The 24,049-nt window shown below is 35.4% G+C and overlaps 1 protein-coding gene across 1 annotated transcript; it reads left to right on the top strand.

Moving 5' to 3' along the window:
- The first annotated feature begins 16,929 nt into the window (after positions 1-16,929).
- Positions 16,930-23,399, top strand: LOC139897158 (uncharacterized). Its single transcript, XM_071879816.1, has 14 exons — positions 16,930-17,541; positions 17,670-17,756; positions 18,098-18,207; positions 18,296-18,346; positions 18,453-18,624; positions 18,717-19,034; positions 19,556-19,759; positions 19,865-20,347; positions 20,537-20,746; positions 21,252-21,440; positions 21,632-21,795; positions 21,955-22,107; positions 22,191-22,269; positions 22,723-23,399. The coding sequence occupies exons 1-14, from the start codon at positions 17,092-17,094 to the stop codon at positions 23,188-23,190; spliced, it is 3,138 nt and encodes a 1,045-aa protein (XP_071735917.1). The 5' UTR covers positions 16,930-17,091; the 3' UTR covers positions 23,191-23,399.
- Positions 23,400-24,049: the final 650 nt, after the last annotated feature.

Below are 24,049 nucleotides of genomic sequence, written 5' to 3'. Positions count from 1 at the left end.
AATTTCAAGTAGCTCCTGCATTTCATCCTCAACACAAAGATTTATAACATCAATTTGAAAATAAGAGTCATCGGTGGAAGTGGGTCGTTTCATGGCCTTGTCAATGTGACAAATTATTCTATCGTTTCCCACACCTAGACTTAATTATTCTTTTTGGACATTTATGATAGCATCTGCGGTGTTAAGGAAAGGACGTCCTAAAATGATAGGAACTTTTGTGTCCTCTTGCATTTCTAGAATAACAAAGTTGACGGGAAAGATAAGTGAGCCAACTTTTACAAGAATATCCTCGGTATACCTATGGGAGTATCAAATGATTGGTTTGCTAATCGAATACCCATCCGGGTTGGTTTCAAGTCTCCTAAGTCAAGTTTTAAATATAACGAGTAAGGCATTAGGTTAACACTTGCACCTAGGTCGGCTAGTACATCGTACACTACCGAATCACCCATCATACATGGTATGATAAAACTACCCGGATCTCCTAATTTTGGAGGTACATTTTACTTTTTCAAGATGGCCGAACACTCCTCATGGAGGAATGTGGCAGAAACTTTGTGGTATTTACCCTTCGAGGATATGAGATCTTTCAAAAACTTCCTGTAATGGGGCATACCCTTAAGAACCTCCGCGAGTGGCATGTTAATGCTGATTTGCTTGATCATATCCACAAATTTCTGATATTAGCTCGCGAGTCTGTCTTTCTTCAATGCTTTTGGGTATGGAATAGGTGCCTTGTACACCTTCACTGGTGGTTCTTCACTTTTCTTCGATATGACCTCTGGTGGATCATCTTTCTCTTGTTCTTTTTCAACATGCTCATCTACATCAACAGGTACCTGCAAAACAGAAGGAGACAAAGGAACTTCTGGGGACTTAAGGGTCTCCGGGTTAGTGGTTAAACCACTTCTAGTACTTATAGCATTTACATGCTCATTCCTTATTTGATTGTTACTGGGATTCACTTGATTATTTGAGGGGAGAGCACCAGGTAGTCTCTCTGCTAGTAACTGTGAGATCCTTCCAACATCCCTTTCTAAATTCTGAATCGTAGCTTGTTGATTTCAAATTTGCTGAGTTTGAAGTTCCGCAGTTTGCTCGTGCTTAACCATAAAATCTCTCAAAAGATCTTCTAAACCGGATTTCTTCTCGGGTTGTGGTTGTACATGTGTTTGTGGTTGTGGTTGTGGTTGATTGTGTTGGAAATTATTTTGGTAATTTTGTGGAGGTTGATTACGATTGTTTAGGTGATTGTAACCCGGTGGTGCATTTCTTTGATTATGATTTGGGAAATTCCGGTTATTTTGGTAACCTGAATTTCCTCCTTGGTAATTGTTGTTGTTTGAACCTGAAGGTCCTCCTATTTGATAACTGTTGATAGGAGGATATTTCCGGTTCATTGCTTCAACTGCCAGAAAGTCGTCAAAATTCATTTCACCTTTACGCAAGTAACCTAAGAAATTTGCTTGCTCTTCCATCGTTGTTTGATCACAATCTCTAGTGAGATGGGGACCTTGGCACAATTCACACCCTACCCTGATAGCATGCATTTCTTTGGTTATCTTCTCAATTTGCCTTGCTTGATTTGCCAATTGAACTTTTAAATGCAGCGATTTCATCGTTGCTTTCGACATTAGCAACCGTTGATGATCTAGAGAACTCCATTTCTTAATGCCAATTATGAGAATGTGCTGCTATATCGGCAATGATTGTGTGAGCTTCTTCTGGCGTTTTCTTCATGATTGAACCTCCTGCTGCAACATCTATATCTTTTCGAGTAGCCACATTGACTCCTTTATAGAATATTTTGACCTTTTGGAATGTATTCAACCTGTGTTGAGGACATACCCTAAGCATTTTATTGAATCGGGTCCAAGCTTCATAAAGAGTCTCATTAGACTTTTGCTTGAAGTTATTTATATCACTTTGCAACTTTGCTGCTTTTGAAGCAGGGAAGAACTCTGACAAAAATTTGTCCATCATATCATTCCAATCTTCAATATAACCTTCTGGTAATGAGTCTAGCCAATCTCTTGCATCGTCCTTTAATGACCATGGAAAGATTTTTAAACATGCGACATCATCGGTGACATCTTTGATTTTGAAAAGCTTGCAAATGCTTACAAACTTACGAAGATGCTCGTTAGCATCCTCATTTGGGGCTCCACCGAATTGGCATGTATTAGTCACCATGTGGAGAAATTTACCCTTTATTTCAAAACCATCAGTCATCGTGGGTTGAATAATTGCGTGGCCTTGACCTGTTCTTGTTGCCTTCATTAATGCATCCATCGTTTGATTTGTAGCAGCCATCTCTTCTTCTTATTTAATAACTGGCTCTATGATTGGTTGAATAACTGGTTCAAAGTTAGAATCCAATGAAAGTGATTCTAAACCTTCAGCGAGAGACTCTACTTCTTGAGCTCTTAAGCGTTCGTGAAGTTCTCTTTCAGGTTCAGGATATGAAGGAATTAAATTAGAGTTGGAAGAACATAGATTCATGCATTAATACCTATCATGCAATCACAACACCACAAACAAACCAATTACAAAAACACAAGCTTACAATAAAAGTAACTTTTCTAGGAATTGAATTCCTACAAAAGGATCGAATAATTCAAAGTTTATTAAAATGTTTTAACAAAACCGCTTTCCCAGCAGCGACACCAAAAAGTTGATGTGTCAAGACAAAACCTTTAAAATGTAGACAATATGCTTAATAATTAACACATAATACAGGCAACTAAAATCCGATCATGCAGTAACTAGCAAGTAAATTGACCATTTCGATCCACAGGGAGAAGTTTGTTTTAAGGATTTTACAACGATTAATTATTCTAAAGGGGGGTTTGTGTTTGACGTTGTATTTTCGTTTAACGAAACAGTAAATAAATATAATGAATAACAAGAATGAGAATGCGGTGTTTACTTCTATGCTTGATAAATGACAGGGATTATTCTTTTATAATTAAAACTATTATGTGATAGTTACAATAGAGCAGTTTATATCAATTTCACAATTTCTATAAACTTAAGAGCTATGTTTAATCAACAAGATTCTTTCGTGGTTGAATTCACATAAAACCTAGTTTACTAAGATCACTCTAAGTAAACTACATGATTGTATATCCTAAATATCGTTCAATTAACATCCTATACTCACATATAGGTGGCTAGATCACTAGGTGTTGAAGTATAAGCTATGGTCTTTGATAAACTCACATAAACCAAGTCATAACTTACATAATTGAACTAGGATACAAGGATGATTACAACAATGGATCTTTTGAAAGAACATGGTGATTTAGATTGATTAACTAACTAGATCTAACCCGGTTAAACTCACGTGAAACCTAAATTACAAAAATCACTTGAGGTAATTTCATAACTATGTTGCTTTGGAACTTATTCAATTATCGAATTAAACACATAACAAAATCACTTAAGTTTATGCATCTAATCGTCTAGATTAGTAGGTGTATTGAAGTATAGATTGTTTTCCTAGTTAACTCACATTAATAGGTTTGCAATCTATATAATTGAAGTAATGAACTAAGCAAGCATAACAATGGTTCTTACGATTGAACTAGATAATTTAATCAATCAAACATATATATAACTAGCATAACATCAAAGTATAGAACAATCCCAAGCCATAAATCTTACATTGAAGCAAACACACAAGGTTTTTAGCCAAACATAATCATAATAGAACTAATGAAACAGTAAATACAACTCGAATTCATGTTTAAAAGATATAGAACAATAACACCAATTGCGATGAATAACCCTAGCTTAATCTTGATGTTGAAAGAGTGGAGATTGCCTTGTAGCCTTCCTTGAGCCTTGAAAATCGTACTAGAACTGAGGGAGAACGTAGTAGTGAAAGTGTATCAAGTATGTAACCAAAGGCTCCATTAAATAGGCTCAAAAGTTAGGTATTTTGGCCAGAAAGTGACCAGATGCGCCGCATCTCTTTGGGATGCGCAGCATCTCTTCACGTTCAGTAGATTCCAGCTAGATTCTGCACTCAGAACTGTCGGCAGGGGATCAGATGTGCCGCATCTGGCTTGGATGCGCCGCATCCCTCTCAGATGCGCCGCATCTGGTGCTGTTTTGCTCCAAAAATCCTAATGCTCCGCATCTGAAACTATCGGGAGTTATTTGGTGCAGAGATGTGCCGCATCTGAGGTAGATGCGCTGCATTTGGACCTGTTTTAGTAGTTTCGGGCTGTTTTACGCGTTCAATCTTCGTTTTAACTCTGTTTTCGCTGTTGGTCTTCATTTATTCAATCACAAAGAACTTTTACAAATATACATGAATTACAATACATACGTACAACAATTACATACAAATTGATATTAAATCGGATCGGAATAATGACAATAAACATGTATGATTTTGGCGTTATCAGTCACTAATGAAAAAGTAATAATGTAGAAATTGATAACATCAAAACACTCGTGTTGATGAAAAATCATGTTTGCAATTGATAAGTAATGAAACTAGAACTTGCAAAACACAAATTCATGTGAACATTATGAAAACCATTAATAATCAAAAGTGCAAGCGCATTGTCACCAAAAGAGGGCGAGAATGTGAAGAATGTTAACATCAAAACATTAAATATTGATGATAACTAAGTTTGAAAATCATTGTTTTGTATGAATAATGTGAGAACATATATTCATATAATTACAAACACATTCTTACCAAAAGAGGGTAAAAATGTGAAGAAAAGCTAACACATGAACACTGGTGTACTCATGATTAGCTAAAAGTTTGCAAAACATTGTAACACAATTGTGTCATTTATATGTTCACTTTGATTTAAATTAAAGTGTTTTTGTATAGGAAATGGCAAGAACTAGAGATGCCGAATCAAGAGAACAATGGATCTATGATCCGCCTACAAATGCAAAGGCAAAAATTGCCTACAACAAGAAATGGATCAGCAAAAGGAAAATCATAGAAGGAATAGTAGTAAATTGCAAAGCTTTTCCTGATACTGTAGATAAATTCTCTCATCTGTCACTAACAGTATTTCTCTTCTTTGATGGATTGGTCTATCCAGAGCTTGTGAAAGAATTCTATGCCAACTACAGTTTTGAAAATGGTATGGTAAAATTCGATCTAGCGAATCGCTGGCACAAACTCACCTTGAAGGAGTTCGGTACAATGTTGAATGTTACTACTGAAGGACACTGCTTCTACAGTAGGAAACACAAGATGCAAAATCTACCCAAATACATTCAAACAACTGACTTTCTAAATCACTTCTGCAACCCCAACACTGACCACTTAGAAATTCTTACTCATGATTTGATGGCAAGGGATCTATTACCCAGATACAACATATGGAACAAAATAATAGATCACAACATCTACTGTAGAGGAAATCATGCTAATGTTCATGCCACGCAAATTTTCAACATGTGGGCTGTCGAATTTGGTCAACTCATCAATGTAGCTTTTCTTATGGCTTCAAGAATGAATAAGGTACTCATCGAAACTACCAGATGACTTCCCTACGGTCTTCATCTCAGCATGTTATTCAATCATCTAAAGATTACTCATCATCTCTCTCATAGCCCATCGCCTGAACCACTCAACAAACTCACTCTTGTCAAAAGTAGTCATTCATCCGGAACATCTCGCAAGAGACATGCAAGCTCCGACAGTGACTCAGAGAACATCGAAAAATATGATCCTGGTGAAGCGTCAGGTGTGAATGCAATCTCTTCTGAAAGCGAGGAAGAAAGTATGGAGAGAAGTTATGAAGATTTCGTGAACTCAAACCAGAGTACTAAAGTGAACAAAATGTTTGAGAAGGAGGTGAAGCTAAGGAAGAAAGACTCTAAAATTCTGAAGGCCATCAAAGGCATGGCAAAGGCATTCTCTTGCAGGAGAGTTTAGAACGTTTAATTAAGATGAGTGATTTGCAAGACTTGTGAAGTCTTTGTCTTATGAACTTGTGTAATATGTGACTACTATGTTTTTTAGGAAACGCTCAATTATCCGTTTAAAATAAGTGATAGGTCTATGTTTGTGGTAAACACTAAAATGATCACACAATCCAAACACAGAATGAACACGGTTGAGCCTACGGTCGACCGCATGCTGAACCGTGAACAGTCTGGAAGCTCTTTGTCTTGCTATTAAAACATTGATTTGACAACACCTTAGAGCACAATAAAGTGTCAAATGAAAAGTACTGAGATGCAATAAATGAAAAGGCATCAAAGTTAGGTACTCTTCATCATTCTCATCCACAACTCTCTATAAGAATCAATCATCAAGAAATCCATCACCATCTAACCCCAAGAAATGTGGTCCATTATAGAGGGAAGAGAAGTGCTTACCCATCACCTATCTAGCTACTCACTTAACAAATTATCAAAAATCAAGTTGGATGCCTTTCTCCATCTAAGAGGACCACTATACCATCTTCACATCAAAGAATTCTACAACAACTTCCAATTCTCACACATTGATGGAAAGTTGTCATTTTCAATTTATGGAAAAAGCTATTCTTTGACACTTGAGGAATTTGGAAACATCATGCATGTTCCGAATGAATGAAATGACTCAAACCCGTTTATGAAAAACGACACCATTTTTTTAAAAAGGCTGACCACCTTTGTCAGCGCACAGGTACGGCGCCATCCCCAGCTGCGACGCGGCCCATATGGGGATATGATGGTCAGTAGCTTCAAAATATTTTGTTACCATTTTACACTGTTAACCACGGCGCGCCTATTATGGCCGCGGCGCGGCTCAAGCTGCATTCGAATTCTGTTTTCAACTTAATACATAAGTCCAATTTTTAACACTCACAAAACATCATTTAATCCTAAAACATGTTCAATGACATACATACATATTTTAAGTTACTTTAAATCCACAATACGGGTACGAGGACCCTGGGAACACAATGACCCGTTTTAACATAACACAATTGACACTTTCGACCCAAAGCGTTTAAGTTCTACATAAAGCCGAGCATGGTGATTGGGATTGCACTACCCAATCCTAAGTCCAATCTAAAAGCAAGTCTTCTAAAGCAACCCGTAATAGTCCACTAATCCCCGCGCTTACCATTGCCACCTCTTCCCCGCGAATCTTAAAAAATGTAAACAGCGAGAGGGTAAGCTATAAAGCTTAGTGAGGATAAACATACTATATACATACATATGCATAAAATGAATACGTATCACCAAATAGCAAGTATTAAACACATACCGCATCCAAGTATAACTAGCAAAGCTATACATTACGTACCACCATGCCAAATCCACAAGATTAGCTAAAACACAACAATATATATATATATATATATATATATATATATATATATATATATATATATATATATATATATATATACACGTCTACCCAAAATCCCGAGGTTAACCCCTTAACCTCAAACACATGAAGGTTGACCGGACTACACGTGCCTAAGTGAATCCGAAATCACACGCGGTTCACTACCTTCCTCTCCATGACAATAGGGATGTCCGAACTACACGCGACATTGTGAATTCGAACTACACGAGATTCACTAGTGAAGCTGAACTACACGAGAATCACTACCCTAGGCCGCAAAAACAACAATGGGAACGTCCGAACTACACGCAACATTGTGAATTCGAACTACACGAGATTCACTAGTGAAGCTGAACTACACGAGAATCACTACCCACCTCACCTCATCACATCTACGGGGATGACCTACTTATCAATGTGAATCCTAATCTCACGAGATTCACTACCCCAAGGGTGGTAACCCCAAAATGCACAAACGTGCCACACGGACTCAAAACGCATAGAGTCCATCATTCCACGCACATGTAAAGTGAACCCGAACGCCAATGATCACTCTACCCCACCCGCACCCATCATATGCATACATACGCATATAATATATTTACACTCACCTTGTCGCCTTGATGAATGCAAAGCCAAATCCGTAACTCATCAATGGAATGTACCTATTCCATTTATCACATAACACACAACACAATTAGGGTGGATTACAAACTAACCCAAATTGACAGTTAGTGTAATTTTGACCCAATTGCACTTTCAAGCACAACCAATGCCCAAACTAACCAATAATCACTTAAAACTAGTGAAAATGGTCCTATAATACCAATTAAACCAAAACACAAGTATAAAATACTTGTCTTCTTCAATTTGACCCAAAACCCTAATTTTGACCCATTTCAAAATCAGTCTTCCGAATACACCCAAATGGGTTCCAATACTTCCATAACCACTAAACCTAGTGATTAAACCCAAATTGCAAGTCTTAACATGGTTAAATCATCAAACAACCCAAAGTCCACCAACAAGGGTCAACAATACTAATTACTAGCTCCAAACTTCCATTAAAGAGCTAAATAGGTTTTCTCAAGAACATGCAAGTTCAAAACCCTAAATTGAACGACAATCAAACAATTGAAACTCGGATTCAAGACTTACCACTACCACCAAAACGTAGCTAGGAACGAGGTGAACAACTTTAAACCTTGAGCTTTCACCCGAATCAAGCTTCTTCTTCCTTGATTTGAGCTTTCTCACTCTAGTCTCTCACTAGAAAGATGAGAGGGTTTGAGAGGATGAAGAAAATGAGAGGATAAGATTGTGGGAAATGAGTCCCCAATCTGCCATTTGTGGCCTAAAACTGACCCCCAAGCGAAATTACCATAATACCCCTCATTAAACTCTAAAAAAATGAGTTAGAAATTTGGACTGGGCAGGAGGCGTGGCGCGGACCTATTAGCCACGGCGCGGACCTATTAGCCGCGGCACGGCTCTTAGGCAAAATCGAAGTCAGTCGTTTTCAACACTCTAAACACCTGATCAAAGGCTTAGCCGCGACGCGTCTAAAATGGCCCGCGACGCGGCTTTACTGGCAACCAGATTTGTATTTCTAAGTTCAGGGACTGAGGTTGACAGATTCTGATTCTGATGTAAAATCTGAAAATGCATAAGTATATGTAGATTTTTCCTGACACTTTCTAGGAACACTTTTCTGGTGACACTTTCTGATGTATTAAAATTCAGGGTGTTACAATGAAGGACGAACATTCTTCCTTAATCCAAATACCTTCAATGAATTTCCCGAATGGGTAAAGAGAGATAGTGTTCTTGAAATACTATGTATTGGAACACTCAGAAACGATTCCTTCAGTGAGGATGGATTTCTCTGTCGACCTCTCGCTCCAACGTATGATCGTTGGCAACAGATCATCACCTCAAACGTCTATGGAAAGGATGAACAATGTGGGAGACTCGATGCAAATGAGATCACTCTCCTATGGTGTCTTTTGAACTCATTTAAAGTAAATGTTGCATTTTTTATGGCATCAAGAATGAGAAATGCAGCTCAAAATCCTCATATGTCCCTTCCTTATGGTCTTCATTTGGCCAAACTCTTCACAAATGTCGGAATAACATCTCCATTTCACGATGCCACTCAAGCCTCCTCACACCCAATATGTAGAGCTTCAATCAAACAAATCCATGAACCTTCACTAGACAACACTCCTAACTTTTCTTCTCTCTCACCTCAAGGACAAAATTGTGTAATTCATGAAAACATACTAAAAATGGGTCAATGAATAACCAACCTTGAGGACATCATCAGGGAAAATCACTCCTCTAATCACCACTCTTAGATATCTACCAAACTCATCCGAAATAGCATTTGCATGATTATATTGTGCTTGTGTTTAGGGTTTATGAGTGAATTTCTTGTATTTCTTGAATGCAAATAAAATGTTGTGTGTATTATGAGTTGTGGTTGTTATTGTTTTCCACCATGTACGATTCAAGTGAGAGCATTTGTCTTAGGGTGAGCTTAGTTCCAGGGGAGCTAACCTTTTTGCTTCGTCAAAAGGGGAAGAAAGTTGGATAAGTGATGTTAACACTTATATGTATTTAAAGATAAATGTCCACCATCACTTATGTGTTTGTCATCATCAAAAAGGGGGAGAATGTTGGGGGAGAATGTGGGTTAACATGGGATTATGCTTAATGACTATACTAACCTTAACCCATGACAATAAGTGTTTTGATGATGACATATGTACATAGCTAAAGGTGATGGTAGACATCTTGACATAAATCATCAAGTTCACTAATCCACACTTGATCTAGCAAAAGACCAAAAATTAAAGAAAACTTAAAATGAAAAACAGGGAATAGGGCTGAACCACGGTCGACCGCATGTCAGACGATGGAGACATGCACCCAGATTTGTGAAATTAGGGATGCACGGTCGACTCCACGGCTGACCGTGGATTGACCGCAGAAACCCACTGTCTGGATTTTGATCGAAAAATGTTTGACCATTTTCGGGCATCTATAATTTATGAAACCTGTTCAAACATACTTAGGATAGTTGCCTTCTTCATTCCCATAGGATTTTGGTCACTAGAACACTAATCTTGGTTAATCACGCCTAATGACACCTTAATTACGATTAAGCCTAGATAAAGGATAACACATAAGTGTTACAAGAAAACATGTACATCTAAAATGTATCTATACATTCTTAGAATGGTTACCAAGTCTCAACCAAGAATTGCTCTTTCCTTGTACATGTGTTAGAAATTAATGTATGCTTATACATTAATCTTGCAAATGCTACTTTACAAGTAAAACTTACTTGTCTTAGTTTAATGCTATTATATGCTTAATTCTAAGATTATTTTAATAATCTCTTGCTAGTTATTACATGAATTTTACTTGACTACTTGTTATTAGTACATGTGTATTGCTTGACTATTTGACTAAGTGCTAAATGATAAGTAGTAAGCTAATATGCATATGTATCAAACTTGACTTGCTATTTGTTACAAGTTGGAACTAGTATTTGGACTACTTCAATATATGCATGTGTTACTTGGATAATTTGTAAAATGTCATAATCTAGTAAACTTAAAAGACAATGGAATATTAACACACATAGGTTTGGTTAAGTCTAAAATTAAGTTTATGAGTGAGTTTTAACTTGATTAACTTGATGTCTTGCAACATGCTTAATTGTTATAACATGCTTAATTTGTCAAGATATTAGTAATACACTTAATTACTTGCAAACAAGTTCAAATTTGAATACTAGCATGTTTTGTGATTAAAGTGGGTTTGTGTCATCAATGACATGTTGACCAACCAATAGAAATTTAGCAAATGTGTTAATGAAAAATAAAGGATTATGACAAAACTGAGATTGCCCCAAATGATTATCATGTCTTGTATCCAAGAATGTTAGACTTTCCACTTTAGACATGATAAGTCACTATCAAAGCAATCCATCCAAGGTAAATGGACATTAAATGCATATAGTACTTGTATAGGATGTTGGGTATCTTTTTGTAGGTGTTAAATGAAATAAAGTGTCCAAGAAGTGATGTCCAAAACTGATTCAAACGGCTATACAATGGATATATATTTTTGACTGGAGCACGTGTGGTCGGGCACGGTCGATCGTGAGTCAAGCCGCATACAAGGCTGACTTCTTTATCTCTTCATATAAATAGCAAGACTTGAAGAACTTTGAAGACTAGGACCTCTTGCATGCTATAACTCAAAATCATCAGAGAATTACAAAAACATAATACTTCTACATATGTTTGTGATTAAAGCAAGAGAAGTTTTATAATCTCATAGATTATAAAAGGGGTTATTGTAAACTTACTTTCAAATTCTAATCTTTATAAGTTTGCATAGTGATGTAATAATTCTTAGAATTGTCTTAGGATTATCATCACTAGAAAAGGGAGAGTCTTTGTACTTTGTAATTAGAGGCATATGTTAGCTTGGCTATCATCTTCCTTAAAGGGAACTAGGGAGTTGATTAATCTCATTCGAGATTAATACTTGTCCAAGTTGAAGACAAGTTGATCTAAGTTGGAGGTAATCCTTCAAAGGGATAGAAGGATTAGGTTTGTTGTCTAAGAAGAAGTACAAGGCTTGTAAATCGGATCTCCACCGAATTTAGAGAAAAGTGATTAGTGATGCAACAAATCCCGATTAGTGAATCGGGGAGTGGATTAAGGTGGATTAGTTAATATCTACCAGAACCACTATAAATTCTTGTGTTTATGTTCTTTACTTTACTTTCCGCATCATTACAAACATAAATACACCACACAATAGTTTGAGTTGACTAATGTGATCAATCATTGTTCATATCGTATTGATCATCGAAAAAGTTTCAAAAATCGTATTAAGTAACTATTCACCCTCCTCTAGTTACTTACAATATTATTTGAGCTTGGAATTTGTTTAGGGTGTGATTCATGAACGTTACCTGGAAATTGGTAGTGGTGGGTCCCATGTGATGAACCCTTCGATTTCTCTGCAGACTTTTCTGTTGTATGTTGATTGTGTTTTTGGCAAGCCTCTTTATTTGGGGATATTATGACCGTTAAAGTTAATTCCAGTCCCAAGGCACTTTTTGAAGATTGATCTTCGGTCTCTTTGACTTCCATCCTTACCGAAATTTCTGTCTTCGACTTGTTCCCTAATCCATTTAATTAAAACACAAGCACGATCTTTCTCCTCTCTTTCTTTTTGATGCGGCCGTAAACCATCTGCAACACCAAATCATCATCAAAATCTCATATTTTTATCTAATTGTTTATCCATACTTGTTAAAATTCAAGAGCACACACCCGATTATGCATCCTTTTCGCTTAATCTCTCATTTCTAAGTTTTTAATTGTAAGAATACGCAAATCCTAAAATTTATTTTATGGAATTTCATACTTTATATGTCACATACATAATAGAGTTCATTGTTTATGCGTTACTTTGTTGATTTGAAATATCGTTATGTTAAACCATGAAAATATCGTATTTAAATATGCTCATATGGAGGGCGTAACCATATTTTGGGACCGTTTTTGAATAATGAAAGCAAATTTTTGTTAAAACTTCTCATATAGAGGGAATAACCATGTTTTGGGACCGTTTTGTTACGTACTGCGTCATAATAGTTTTGACGGAGCTTTACATAAAGGTTTCAAAGTACAAAATTAAGTCTGACATTATGCAGTTATTTTTAAGTAATTTTCGTAGAATGCCTAGTATAAACGCACTGGAGGCACAACGGTTGTAGTAAGTCGTAACTTTTCTACGCAAATCACTACAATTCACATCGTGATCTCACTTAAACTTTGAAAACGATTCTTTAATACACAATTTGCATAGTGCCAAAACACAAAATGAGTCTCACTCTAATCAAGTGATTCCCAGGGATTGTTTACTTAAACTTAAAGAGTTGTCTGTTTAATTCATAAAGGAATGGTTACGTTAGCATAATCACATTTGTCCAAGGAAGCTAGTATCTAACTTGGCCATGGTTTAAATGTTACTCTCTTAATAGAGCCTAACTATCTCAATAAATAACCACTCGTTAAAGAATTCATCACAACATATCACGTCTCTTGGATCAGTATGATTCAAGTGCCTTTGTTTTGCTAAGAATGGCTAGACCTTTTTGTATATGCTGGGAATCCTTTATAGACAATGACACATATTCCAATATCTAGAACCGTTCTCGGAGCACAGAGAGTCGTCTACACCGGTATATATTGTGCCGATGGACGTCTAGGGTCATGGGCATATCGTCTAACCAGGATCATCAAACCTACGTAATTACCAATGACATTTAAATCATTTTAATTTCTTTATTTACTTATATATGTCTTATTAGAATTAGAAAACCCAAAACATAAACTACTCATTATTTCTCGTATACCAAGATAAAATTAGTTTGCTAAAGTATGTACTTCACAATATTGTTAACCCTTAGGAAAAAAGGAGTAGTTGATTTAGGTCCGCTATTATTAATTTAAAACCACCCAGTCTCCTATTAGACTCGCTTTGTCAACCTCATTCCACGACAAATGTAACAGAATTTTTGAGCGATAGTGATGTTTAAACACTTTTCTTGAAGACTATCAACCAACATAAGTCCTACTTCATCAATGCTCAAATCACTAGCCAAACAACATCAACATGTTATAACACTCATTAAGGACTTAAATGAAGTTAACAACCCCTTATCATCATTATTTAAACCATAATAACACATAGTAAAGTTGTGTACGACATTGGAACAAACATTGCAGAAGTTGAATCATTGGATCGAAGAATGAGATGTCAAGCCGCAAGGTTACCCTTTACTTACTTTGGACTTCATATTGGTAACAAAATGAATAACTTACGTGCGTGGCGACCCGTTATTTAAAAATTTTAAAAGGAGGCTCTCGGATTAGAAAATGTGATCGATGTCTTTTGGTAGAAGATTAGTCCTAATCAAATCGGTTCTTAATAGTCTCCCATTGTATTATTTCTCGCTCTTCCGTGCCCCGCGGTGTGTAATCAAAATACTTGAGAGTGTGAGACGTTCTTTTTTTTAGGGGGTGTTTCGTGTCTCAAAATGTCATGGGTCAAATGGAAAAAATGTTATTGTAGCCTTATGGGGCGGGAGGTCTTAATATTAGGAGTTAAAAAGTAAAAATCTTTCTTATTGATTAATGGTGTCGGTTGTTTATAACCGAAATCAATTATTTGTGGGTGAAATTAATTCATGGTAACCTATTGTTAGAGTGTAGGTCTCCTCATACCCCGACTTTAGAAGTTTGTTCGTGCAGGAAAACATATTGAGGATTTGCAAGTGACTTTCAAGGCATCCTTTTCGAAGACTATTGTTGATGGTGGTTCCACCTCCTTTTGGAATGACCATTGGATTGGAAGAAAATGCTTACAGACTCTTTTCCAAGGCTGTTCAGATTAGAATCAAGGGTTAATGCTACTGTTAATAATCGAATTGCAGCTGATGGAAGTGATTATTCTGCTATAGTTGGAGGTGTTGTTGTATCGTATGCGGTATGGGAATGGTCCAGAACACCATCTGGTCGTTCCCTAGGCGAATTACATCAGTTCTCTAACTTGATTGATTCAGTTTCGTTGGATCACAGGGAATCAGATTCATTGAGTTGGAACTTAGCTTCAAATGGGAGATTCACCGTGAAGAAATTATCGTCAATCATCGAGGAGGATTTGTTCGCTGATGCTGCTAACAGGGGAGAAGAAGCAATTCGCAACTCTTTGATTCCAAAAAAGATTAAAATATTTATGTGACGTGCTCTAAAAAGAGACTTCATGTAAGACTTAATTGGATAAGAGAGGAATCACTTTGCATAGTGTTTGATGCCTTCTATGCGACGATGACATAGAATCGGTAGAACAATGCTTATTTTTTGCAAATCATGCGCAAGAGGTATGGTCTCGTGTCTATAGATGGTGGCATCTTCGAATTTTTTCAATTTAAAGTATTAATACCTACTTCAAGGTAATTGATCGCAAGTCATGTCATCCGTGGACTCTAGTATTTGGCAAGTGGTTATTTAGGTTAGTGCGTATTTAGTTTGGAGGAATCGGAACAACGTGGCGTTTTGAGGTCAATGTTGTAATGCTCCGGTTGAGCTTAATGAGATTCAAGTATCTACATTTGATTGGATTTCGCGAAGAGCGAAAGGAATCAAAATCGATTGAAATGTGTGGCTATGTAACCCAAATTTGTATTTGTCGTAAAGGAATGCAGGTGAGATGTGATCTCGGCATGTGATCTGCATGTTTCGTGTAAATTATTTCGTTTTAGATATGTAATTTAGTTGTGGTTTGGATTGTTTTTACGGGGCTCCGCCTTCTGTTGTACCAACCTTTTATCTATGCAGTAATAATTGTAACTTGTTTTTAAAACTGTGACATATCAATATTGTTCCCGTGAACAGTAAAAGCTCATCATAATTAGTATATAAGGTTACTGTTTAAAAAAAAGTAGAGGTAAAAACAAATAATATCTTATGTAGAAAGTTCTAAAATACCTTTTACTATCAATTGATTAATATAATATATATATATATATAACATAGAGTTTGCATCCGTTAATTTGCTTGAAATCCAAGGGACCAATGAGAGCGCGACATGTGGCGCGAAAATTACATGTGATTCGAAAAAAAAAATTAAAAATTTTTTTTTTTGAAATTTTTCGCAATTTTTTTTTGAAAATTTTTTTTTCGAATTTTTTTTATAATCACGTGTAATTATGCATGTTAAATCCAATCACATGTGATTATGCATGTCAATCACATGTGATTATGCATATCAAATTCAATCACATGTGATTATGCAGGTAAATTACATGTGATTGTAGAAAAAAATTTGAGAAAAAAAAATTTCAAAAAAAAGATTTCGAAACAAAAAATATAAATTTTTTTTTTCTAAAGAAAATATTTTTTGGAATTTTTTTAATCAAATGTGATTTCGCGCCACATGTCACGCTCTCATTGGTCCCTTTGATCTCAACTTAATTTATGGATTCAAATGAATATTTACCATATAACATAACATAATATATAATATATAATAAAGATTAAGACATGAATAAATTATTATTAAAAAAAACAAAAGTGCATATAAATTTAGAACTTATAACAATAACAATAACAATAACAATGGTTGGCGTGAGATAAATTGCAGCCGCGTATGGACAAAATGATAAACAATGAAAAAAGAATAAACTAATTTTTTTTATTGTTTATATTGTTTATTGTTTATTGTTTATTTATGTTTATTGTTTATCTCTCTATCTCTTGGAAAAGCTTCTGAGCTGTTTTCTTTTGGTTCTTTTTTATCACTGAAAAAGAAACAACTCACTAGTCACAAGCATCTCCCTGGTTTCTTTAATGAGTCTCTTTATAAAATACACAAAAAAAAAAGATTACTAACAAGATTCTTATTACTTCATATATCACTCACTAATCACTACATTTTGGATAGTGATTTAGTCTCAATTTGTTAGCCAAAAAAGCAAACCTTTTTATTTATTTTTGTCTTAACCCTTTTTTCAAGACATCTTAATTATAAATTGAAGTCCTTTTTGGTTCTGTTTTTTTCTTAAATTTTTTCAATAAATGGGTTTAGTCCCACTATCCTGATTTGGATTAGGTATGTGATTTTTGGGAATTCAATTATAGAAATTAATATTATTATTGGTGGGAATGTAAATGGGTTCTCTTGAAAATGGAATGTTGCCAATAAAAAGAGATCCTTTACTCAAATCCTTATCAAGAAATGAAAGAAATGGTTCATTTAGTCAAAGACCCAGATCAAAATTTGCAAGATTTATGGTTTTAAAGAAGTTAGATTACTTGCAATGGATTTGTGCAGTAGCTGTTTTCATATTCTTTATGTTTGTGTTTCAAATGTTTTTGCCAAATTCAACTCTGGAAAAGGTTAGTAATGATTTCTTGAAACAAAAAGATGATAACTTTGAAGGTGAGCTGAAACATTTTTTTCAAGAAATTGGTGGGTTGGATTTTGGTGAAGGTGTTAGGTTTGAGCCTACAAAACTTTTGCTTAAATTCAATAAAGACATCAAAGATGTTAATAGTTTGGCTTTTGGAGATTCAAGAAAAGGAGTGAGATTTGGGTATAGAAAACCTCAGCTTGCCTTTGTGAGTATATTTTTTATAATAATATTGTTAAATTTTACTCCTTTTTTTTTTTTATGGAAATCATATTCTTAATTGTATTTAAATTTATGTTCATTTTGATTTTGATTATTAATAGTTCCCTTTTGCAGGTCTTTGCAGATCTGTTGGTCGATCCCCAGCAATTATTGATGACCACTGTTGCAGCTGCTTTGAAAGCAATTGGCTATGAAATTGAGGTAATTTTTATTTCACTCTGAGTTTTTTATTATGAAGTTTCTATTGCATGTGATTGAGAATATAAAGAATAATTGTTGGAGATTGATGTGTTTATAAGATAAGATTAGATGCCCTGATATTTGTCACTTATGTATGTTGTACTAGCAATTAGCAATTAAAATAGTACTAGAAATTAGCAATTAAAGTTCAAAACTTGTGGTTTTATTCTTTAGTTATCTTTGTTAATGTCTAATTATGTGAGATTTTGGTGCATAATAAAAAATGCTCAAAGGTAAACTGATTATATGAATATTCTTAGAGATTTTGTATATTTATTGGTCATTAATAACATCTTGTGCAGGTTTACTCTCTTGAAGACGGGCCCGTACATGCTGTTTGGAAAAATATCGGAATTTCGGTCAATATTGTGGAACTTAACGATGATACAAAGATTATAATTGACTGGCTAAAGTATGTTTCTTTTCAATTCGCGCATTTAGCTTAAGATGTTTAATGGTAATTTGATGTATTTATTATACGTTTTACGTGATCTTTGCAGCTATGATGCCATACTTGTCAATTCTCTTGAAGCAAAAGATGCCATTTCAGGGTAAGTTTACCAAAATTTATCATATCATTCTTAATGATCAAATAATTACATTGTTAAGTTTACCTGCTTAATATTTTCGTTGACTTAATAAATTTAGTTTTTACAGCCTGTTACAGGAACCTTTTAAATCTTTACCGCTTATATGGACCGTCCATGAAAAAACTCTGGCTACTCGTTTCAAAAGTTACATCTCGAATGGACAAACTCAACTAATCGATGATTGGAAATCGGTCTTTAATCGTGCTACAGTTGTTGTCTTCCCAAATCATGCTCTGCCGGTATATATTATAGTATTTTACAACACATTTATCTAATTTAAATAATTTTGGTTGATATATTGTTGTATATTAAATTTGATTCATTTTTTCAGATGTATTATTCTGCATTTGATGCTGGAAACTACTTTGTTATACCTGGATCTCCTTCTAGGGCATGCAAATTAGATGATTCGGTGACTGTTAATGAACAAAATGTTCGTTTGCGTATGAACATCGGGGCTCGTGATTTTGTTATTGCTGTAACGGGAAGTCAGTTTCTTTATAAAGGATTATGGGTGGAACATGCACTTGTTTTACAAGCTTTATCACCACTTTTAACCGAGTTTCATATTAATGATAGTTCAAGTCCTCAGCTTAAGATCATAATCTTAAGTCAAGACTTAACGAGTAATTATAGTGCTGCTCTCGAGGTATAATTATTTTCCCGAAACTCCTTTTAACTTTCTTGGTACTCCTTTAGTCTCATTAAAATTGGAAATTTGATTGATATAAATTCTTGATTGTTGTTTAAATGATTAAAAACTGTTAATTATAGTGAGTGAATCTTACGGACCAGATGAATGATGGCGAATATAAAACTATAATTAAATAAGTTGCAGAATTAAAAAGTTAGAACCTTTATGGAACACCTGTCTTACTTGATGTAGAATCTGTAATGAAATGTAAAAATGAGAAAAAATTGCTAGAACCTTTCTGGTTCTATCAGTGAAAAAAATAAACTTTTTCCATCGTGTATTGTTAGAAAAAATTGCTAGAATCTATATTAAAATAAGTTGCAGAAAAATTTAAAAAGTAGAACCTTTAAGCATCAAAGAAAATAATTTTTTTTGAACGATAAAATTGTTAATCTTATTGACTTGATTTCTTGTTTCAAATTGTTAATCTTTCTGGTTCATAGTTCATACTAACTCGATGTCCATACCGTTCTTAGGAAATTGCTTTAAACTTGAACTACCCAAGTGGTTCTGTAAGTCATGCTGACGTGGATGATGATGTGTACAATGTTCTAAGCATCACGGATGTTGTGATATACGGGTCGTTTCTTGAAGAACAAACGTTTCCCGACATCCTTATAAAAGCAATGTGCTTCGAGAAACCAATAGTAGCTCCTGATGTATCAATAATCAAGAAATATGTAAGCTTCTAAAATAGCAGTCTTTAATGTATCTAGCATATTATTTGATTTTGGTTTATAAATTTGAATATTAATACTAATTAATGTTTTAAAAACATATTCCAGGTTGATGATAAGGTCAACGGCTACCTATTTACTAAAGAAAATATAAATACTTTAACACAAATTATGCTACAATTGGTGTCAAAAGGAAGATTATCATCTCTAACTCGAAACATAGCATCAATGGGAAAACACACAGCAAAAAACATGATGGTTTTGGAATCGGTTGAAGGTTACGCTTCATTAATCGAAAACATTCTTAAACTTCCGTCCGAAGTTGCGTTACCGAAGCCCGTATCAGAAATACCTTCGAATATCAAAACCGAGTGGCAATGGCATTATTTTGAAGCTATTGAAGATTGTAAATATGTAAATAGAACTTTGAGGATTTACAATTTCTTACACAAGGTTGAAAGTAGGTGGGACCGTACGCAAAAAGAGAGTTCACAAGTTATTCAGACGAACGACACGTTTTTGTATAGTATTTGGGAAGAAGAAAAAAGCATTCAAACTGCAATAGCTAAAAAGAGAAGAGAAGATAGTGAGGTAATTTGACCCAAATCCATTTTGACCCGTCTCCAAGGCCCAACCTATGAATGTTCCACCTCAAATAGGTTACTTACGTTGGTTTTAAATATTTTGGAATGTCTACAGTTGAAATTCATATTGGATTATAAGATCATTTCTTTGTAAACTAATATTAGACCTTTTAATCTTTGTTTTAATTATTTGTAGTTGAGAGACAGAAGTGAGCAACCAAGGGGAACATGGGACGATGTATATCGAAGTGCAAAGCGGGCCGATCGGTATCGAAATGATTTGCATGAGAGGGATGATGGTGAACTTGAAAGAACGGGTCAACCGTTATGCATCTATGAACCTTACTTTGGTCAAGGAGCTTGGCCATTTTTGCACCATGGTCCTCTTTATCGTGGTCTTGGACTGGTGAGTCAATTCATTGTATGTATGATATAAGGTGCAATTTGGGCTCTACGTGTCCTTTAATGGGTCAAATGAATAACATTAAGAAAAATATTCATTACATATTAAACATTTCCTATTTAGATAAGTATTGTAGTAATATATACATTTCTTGAACATTATTAAGACATTAATTATTTGTCAAATTCAATGGAAGAGAATATGAGAAGACGTATGTGGGTCGTCTCAAGTCTCAACCCGACGTTATTCATTTTGACCCGGTCTTAAATTTACTCTTTTTGACTAGTTACCCAATTAACCCAGCCCACCTGTTTTGCAACCTCCAATGTAAAGTCTAAGCATTTGCTTTATTTGCCAAGCAACTATTGTGCCATTTTCACACAGTATTAGACTTAATTTGAGAAAGATTGGGCTACATTTGCAAGACAAATTGAGTCAATAAAAGATTTAATATGTTTATAGTGCATTTGTTTAAAACTGAACTTAGTTTCTGTTGATGATATTGTAGTCAACTAAAGGCCGTAGATCAAAAACCGATGATATCGATGCACCATCACGTCTTCCTCTTCTAAGCATACCATATTACCGTGATGTCCTTGGTGATTTTGGAGCATTTTTCTCGATTGCTAATCGTATTGACCGTGTACACAAGAACGCTTGGATAGGGTTCTCATCGTGGAGAGCTACAGCTAAGAAGGCATGTACATTTTTAATCTGTAAATTAAATTAATCTATATGTTGATTGATTCGGGTTCAAAAAGTTTGTACTTTTTGGGTATATTGAAGGTCAATTTTGGTAAAAGATTGTTTTTTTAAGCTATATATGAGAGAACTTTGATTCTTTTATTGTATTAAACAATAATTAAAACATTTTTGGAATAAACACAGGCGTCCTTGTCAAAAACTGCTGAGGCTGCTTTATTGGATGACATTCAATCGCACAGGCACGGTGATGCTCTATATTTTTGGGTTCGAATGGATAAAGATCCAAGAAACCCGATGCAACAAGATTTTTGGACATTTTGTGATGCTATTAATGCTGGTAATTGCAGGTAATTAATGCTCTACGATTCTTGTTACATTCGTTGTTTTAAAATAAAATGTTTCATAGTATCCAATATTTGACAACTCAAGAAAATCTTGTGTAACTAATTTATATACGTGTAAAAAAGATAACCATCAACAATGACAAATTATTTGATTTGTACTAGGTTTGCATTCTCCGAAACACTCAAGAAAATGTACGGTTTGAAAGACAACTCAACCTCACTTCCTCCGATGCCTATGGATGGAGATTCATGGTCCGTTATGAATAGCTGGTCTATGCCAACCAAATCATTCCTAGAATTCGTCATGTTTTCAAGGTTTGAATGATTTTTTTATTGTGTTTTTTATTGGTTTAAAAAGAAACATAAATTAAAATTAATGTTGTCATCAATATGTGTAGAATGTTTGTGGACGCATTGGATGCACAAGTTTACGATGAGCATCACGAAAGTGGTCTCTGTTACCTAAGTTTATCGAAGGTAAGCATTGCTATTACACAAAATTGCAGGTGGCATTTTCTACCCGTTTACAAATATGAGCCAACTCGGATGATGTTTAATCTCTTACGGGCTGAACAGTAAAAAAGCCATTCTAAAAGGAAATGGGAAATGGGTTGAACTGATTACACTCAACCAAAATGGGTTTGGGATTTTCGTTTACACTAGAAAAAGGCCAGCGAAAAAGTCAACTTTTGACTGACTTTGACCCAACTTTTGACCGTTGCCTGACTTATTATACGTTTTTCTTTGAGTCGGAATGGGCTAGTCATGAAACCACCCCATCGGCCGCCGCAACCGCCGTTTGCAACCATGTATAAAACTTGTTAGGTCATCTTTGAAATAGATCGAGTAATAATTGAGATATAATAATTTTACGCACTAATGTATGGAACTTGTTTGATTCATTTGGGGTTTGGTGTCAAATGGTAACAGGACAAGCATTGTTATTCACGTGTTCTTGAGCTACTCGTAAACGTATGGGCATATCACAGTGCAAGACGAATGGTGTACATAGACCCAACTTCCGGAACAATCCAAGAACACCACAATTTCAAAACCCGAAGAGGCAAAATGTGGATCAAATGGTTCAATTACAACACGTTAAAAGCCATGGATGAAGATCTTGCTGAAGAAGCCGACTCGGACCACCGTAAACAACGGTGGTTATGGCCTTCAACCGGTGAGGTATTCTGGCAAGGAATATATGAGAAAGAAAAAAATCAAATGAGGCGTCAAAAAGAGAAACGAAAGCAAAAAAGTAAAGACAAAATCCAAAGGATTAAAAACCGCACGCACCAGAAAGTTATAGGGAAATATGTTAAACCGCCACCTGATAATGAGACCGAGACGTTGGTAAATAAGTTAAAATCTACTGCAGAAGCAGTAAAGGTTGTTAGATAGCATATATTTTTTTGGGTAGAAGAAGTAGTTTTCATTGGGTCAATTCTTTGTGAAAATAGGGTTCTTTTTATAATTGATAGATATAGAAATTTGTTGTTGTGTATGTATGTAAAATTGCATATTAAATCTTGGATGATGATGTTAGTACATTACCTTAAATGTATACTAAATGTGTTGTAATTTGTACTCGTAACTATATTTGTAAAGATTAAGGCTATCGTAGTGAGCATTAATGATATCGTTAATAGAGTCATACTAGACAAATTCATTATGTATATCGATCAAACCCGCCCATCTTGCCACTTCCAATAACGTTTAATATGGAATGTAATTGGATCATATGAACAATTACATTCTCTGGTTTTCAGGCGACGAATCCGGGTGTTTTCTACTCGGATTCTGGGAACTGTTAGGGTTTTGGGTTGTTTTTTGGTGACGATTCTGGCCGGTAGTTGGGTTTGCCTTGTCGTTTTTTTCTCCTTTTCCACTGCCGTTTCACTTCCAAGTTTGGTTTGTAGGCGACGAGTTCCGCCTGGAACTCTACATCTCTCTAGGTTGGGCTTCGATTTTGGGTGGGGATGGGAAGATATGGCAGGGGTTAGGTGGATCGTGTTTTATGTTGAAATCCGGCAGATCTCGGTGGTCCGGCCGTCGATGGCGGTTGGTTGCAGCTGGCGGCTTCGTTTGTTGCTAGCGGCTGCTAAAGGCTACTGTTGGACTACTTGAGTTTTGGGGTTTGTATATGTCCTTAAAAAATTGGCGATGATGACTGGTTTCTTTATGGTTTAACTCTGCTTTTGGATCTGTTCGGTTGCCGCAAGTTTGGTTCATTCATTCCATTTTCCCGTCGTTGGGTCTT

This window comes from Rutidosis leptorrhynchoides, chromosome 3, assembly GCF_046630445.1.
Source record: "Rutidosis leptorrhynchoides isolate AG116_Rl617_1_P2 chromosome 3, CSIRO_AGI_Rlap_v1, whole genome shotgun sequence".
NCBI lineage: Eukaryota > Viridiplantae > Streptophyta > Magnoliopsida > Asterales > Asteraceae > Rutidosis > Rutidosis leptorrhynchoides.
Note: the sequence above shows the minus strand (reverse complement) of the source record. Positions and strands in the feature narration are given on the sequence as shown.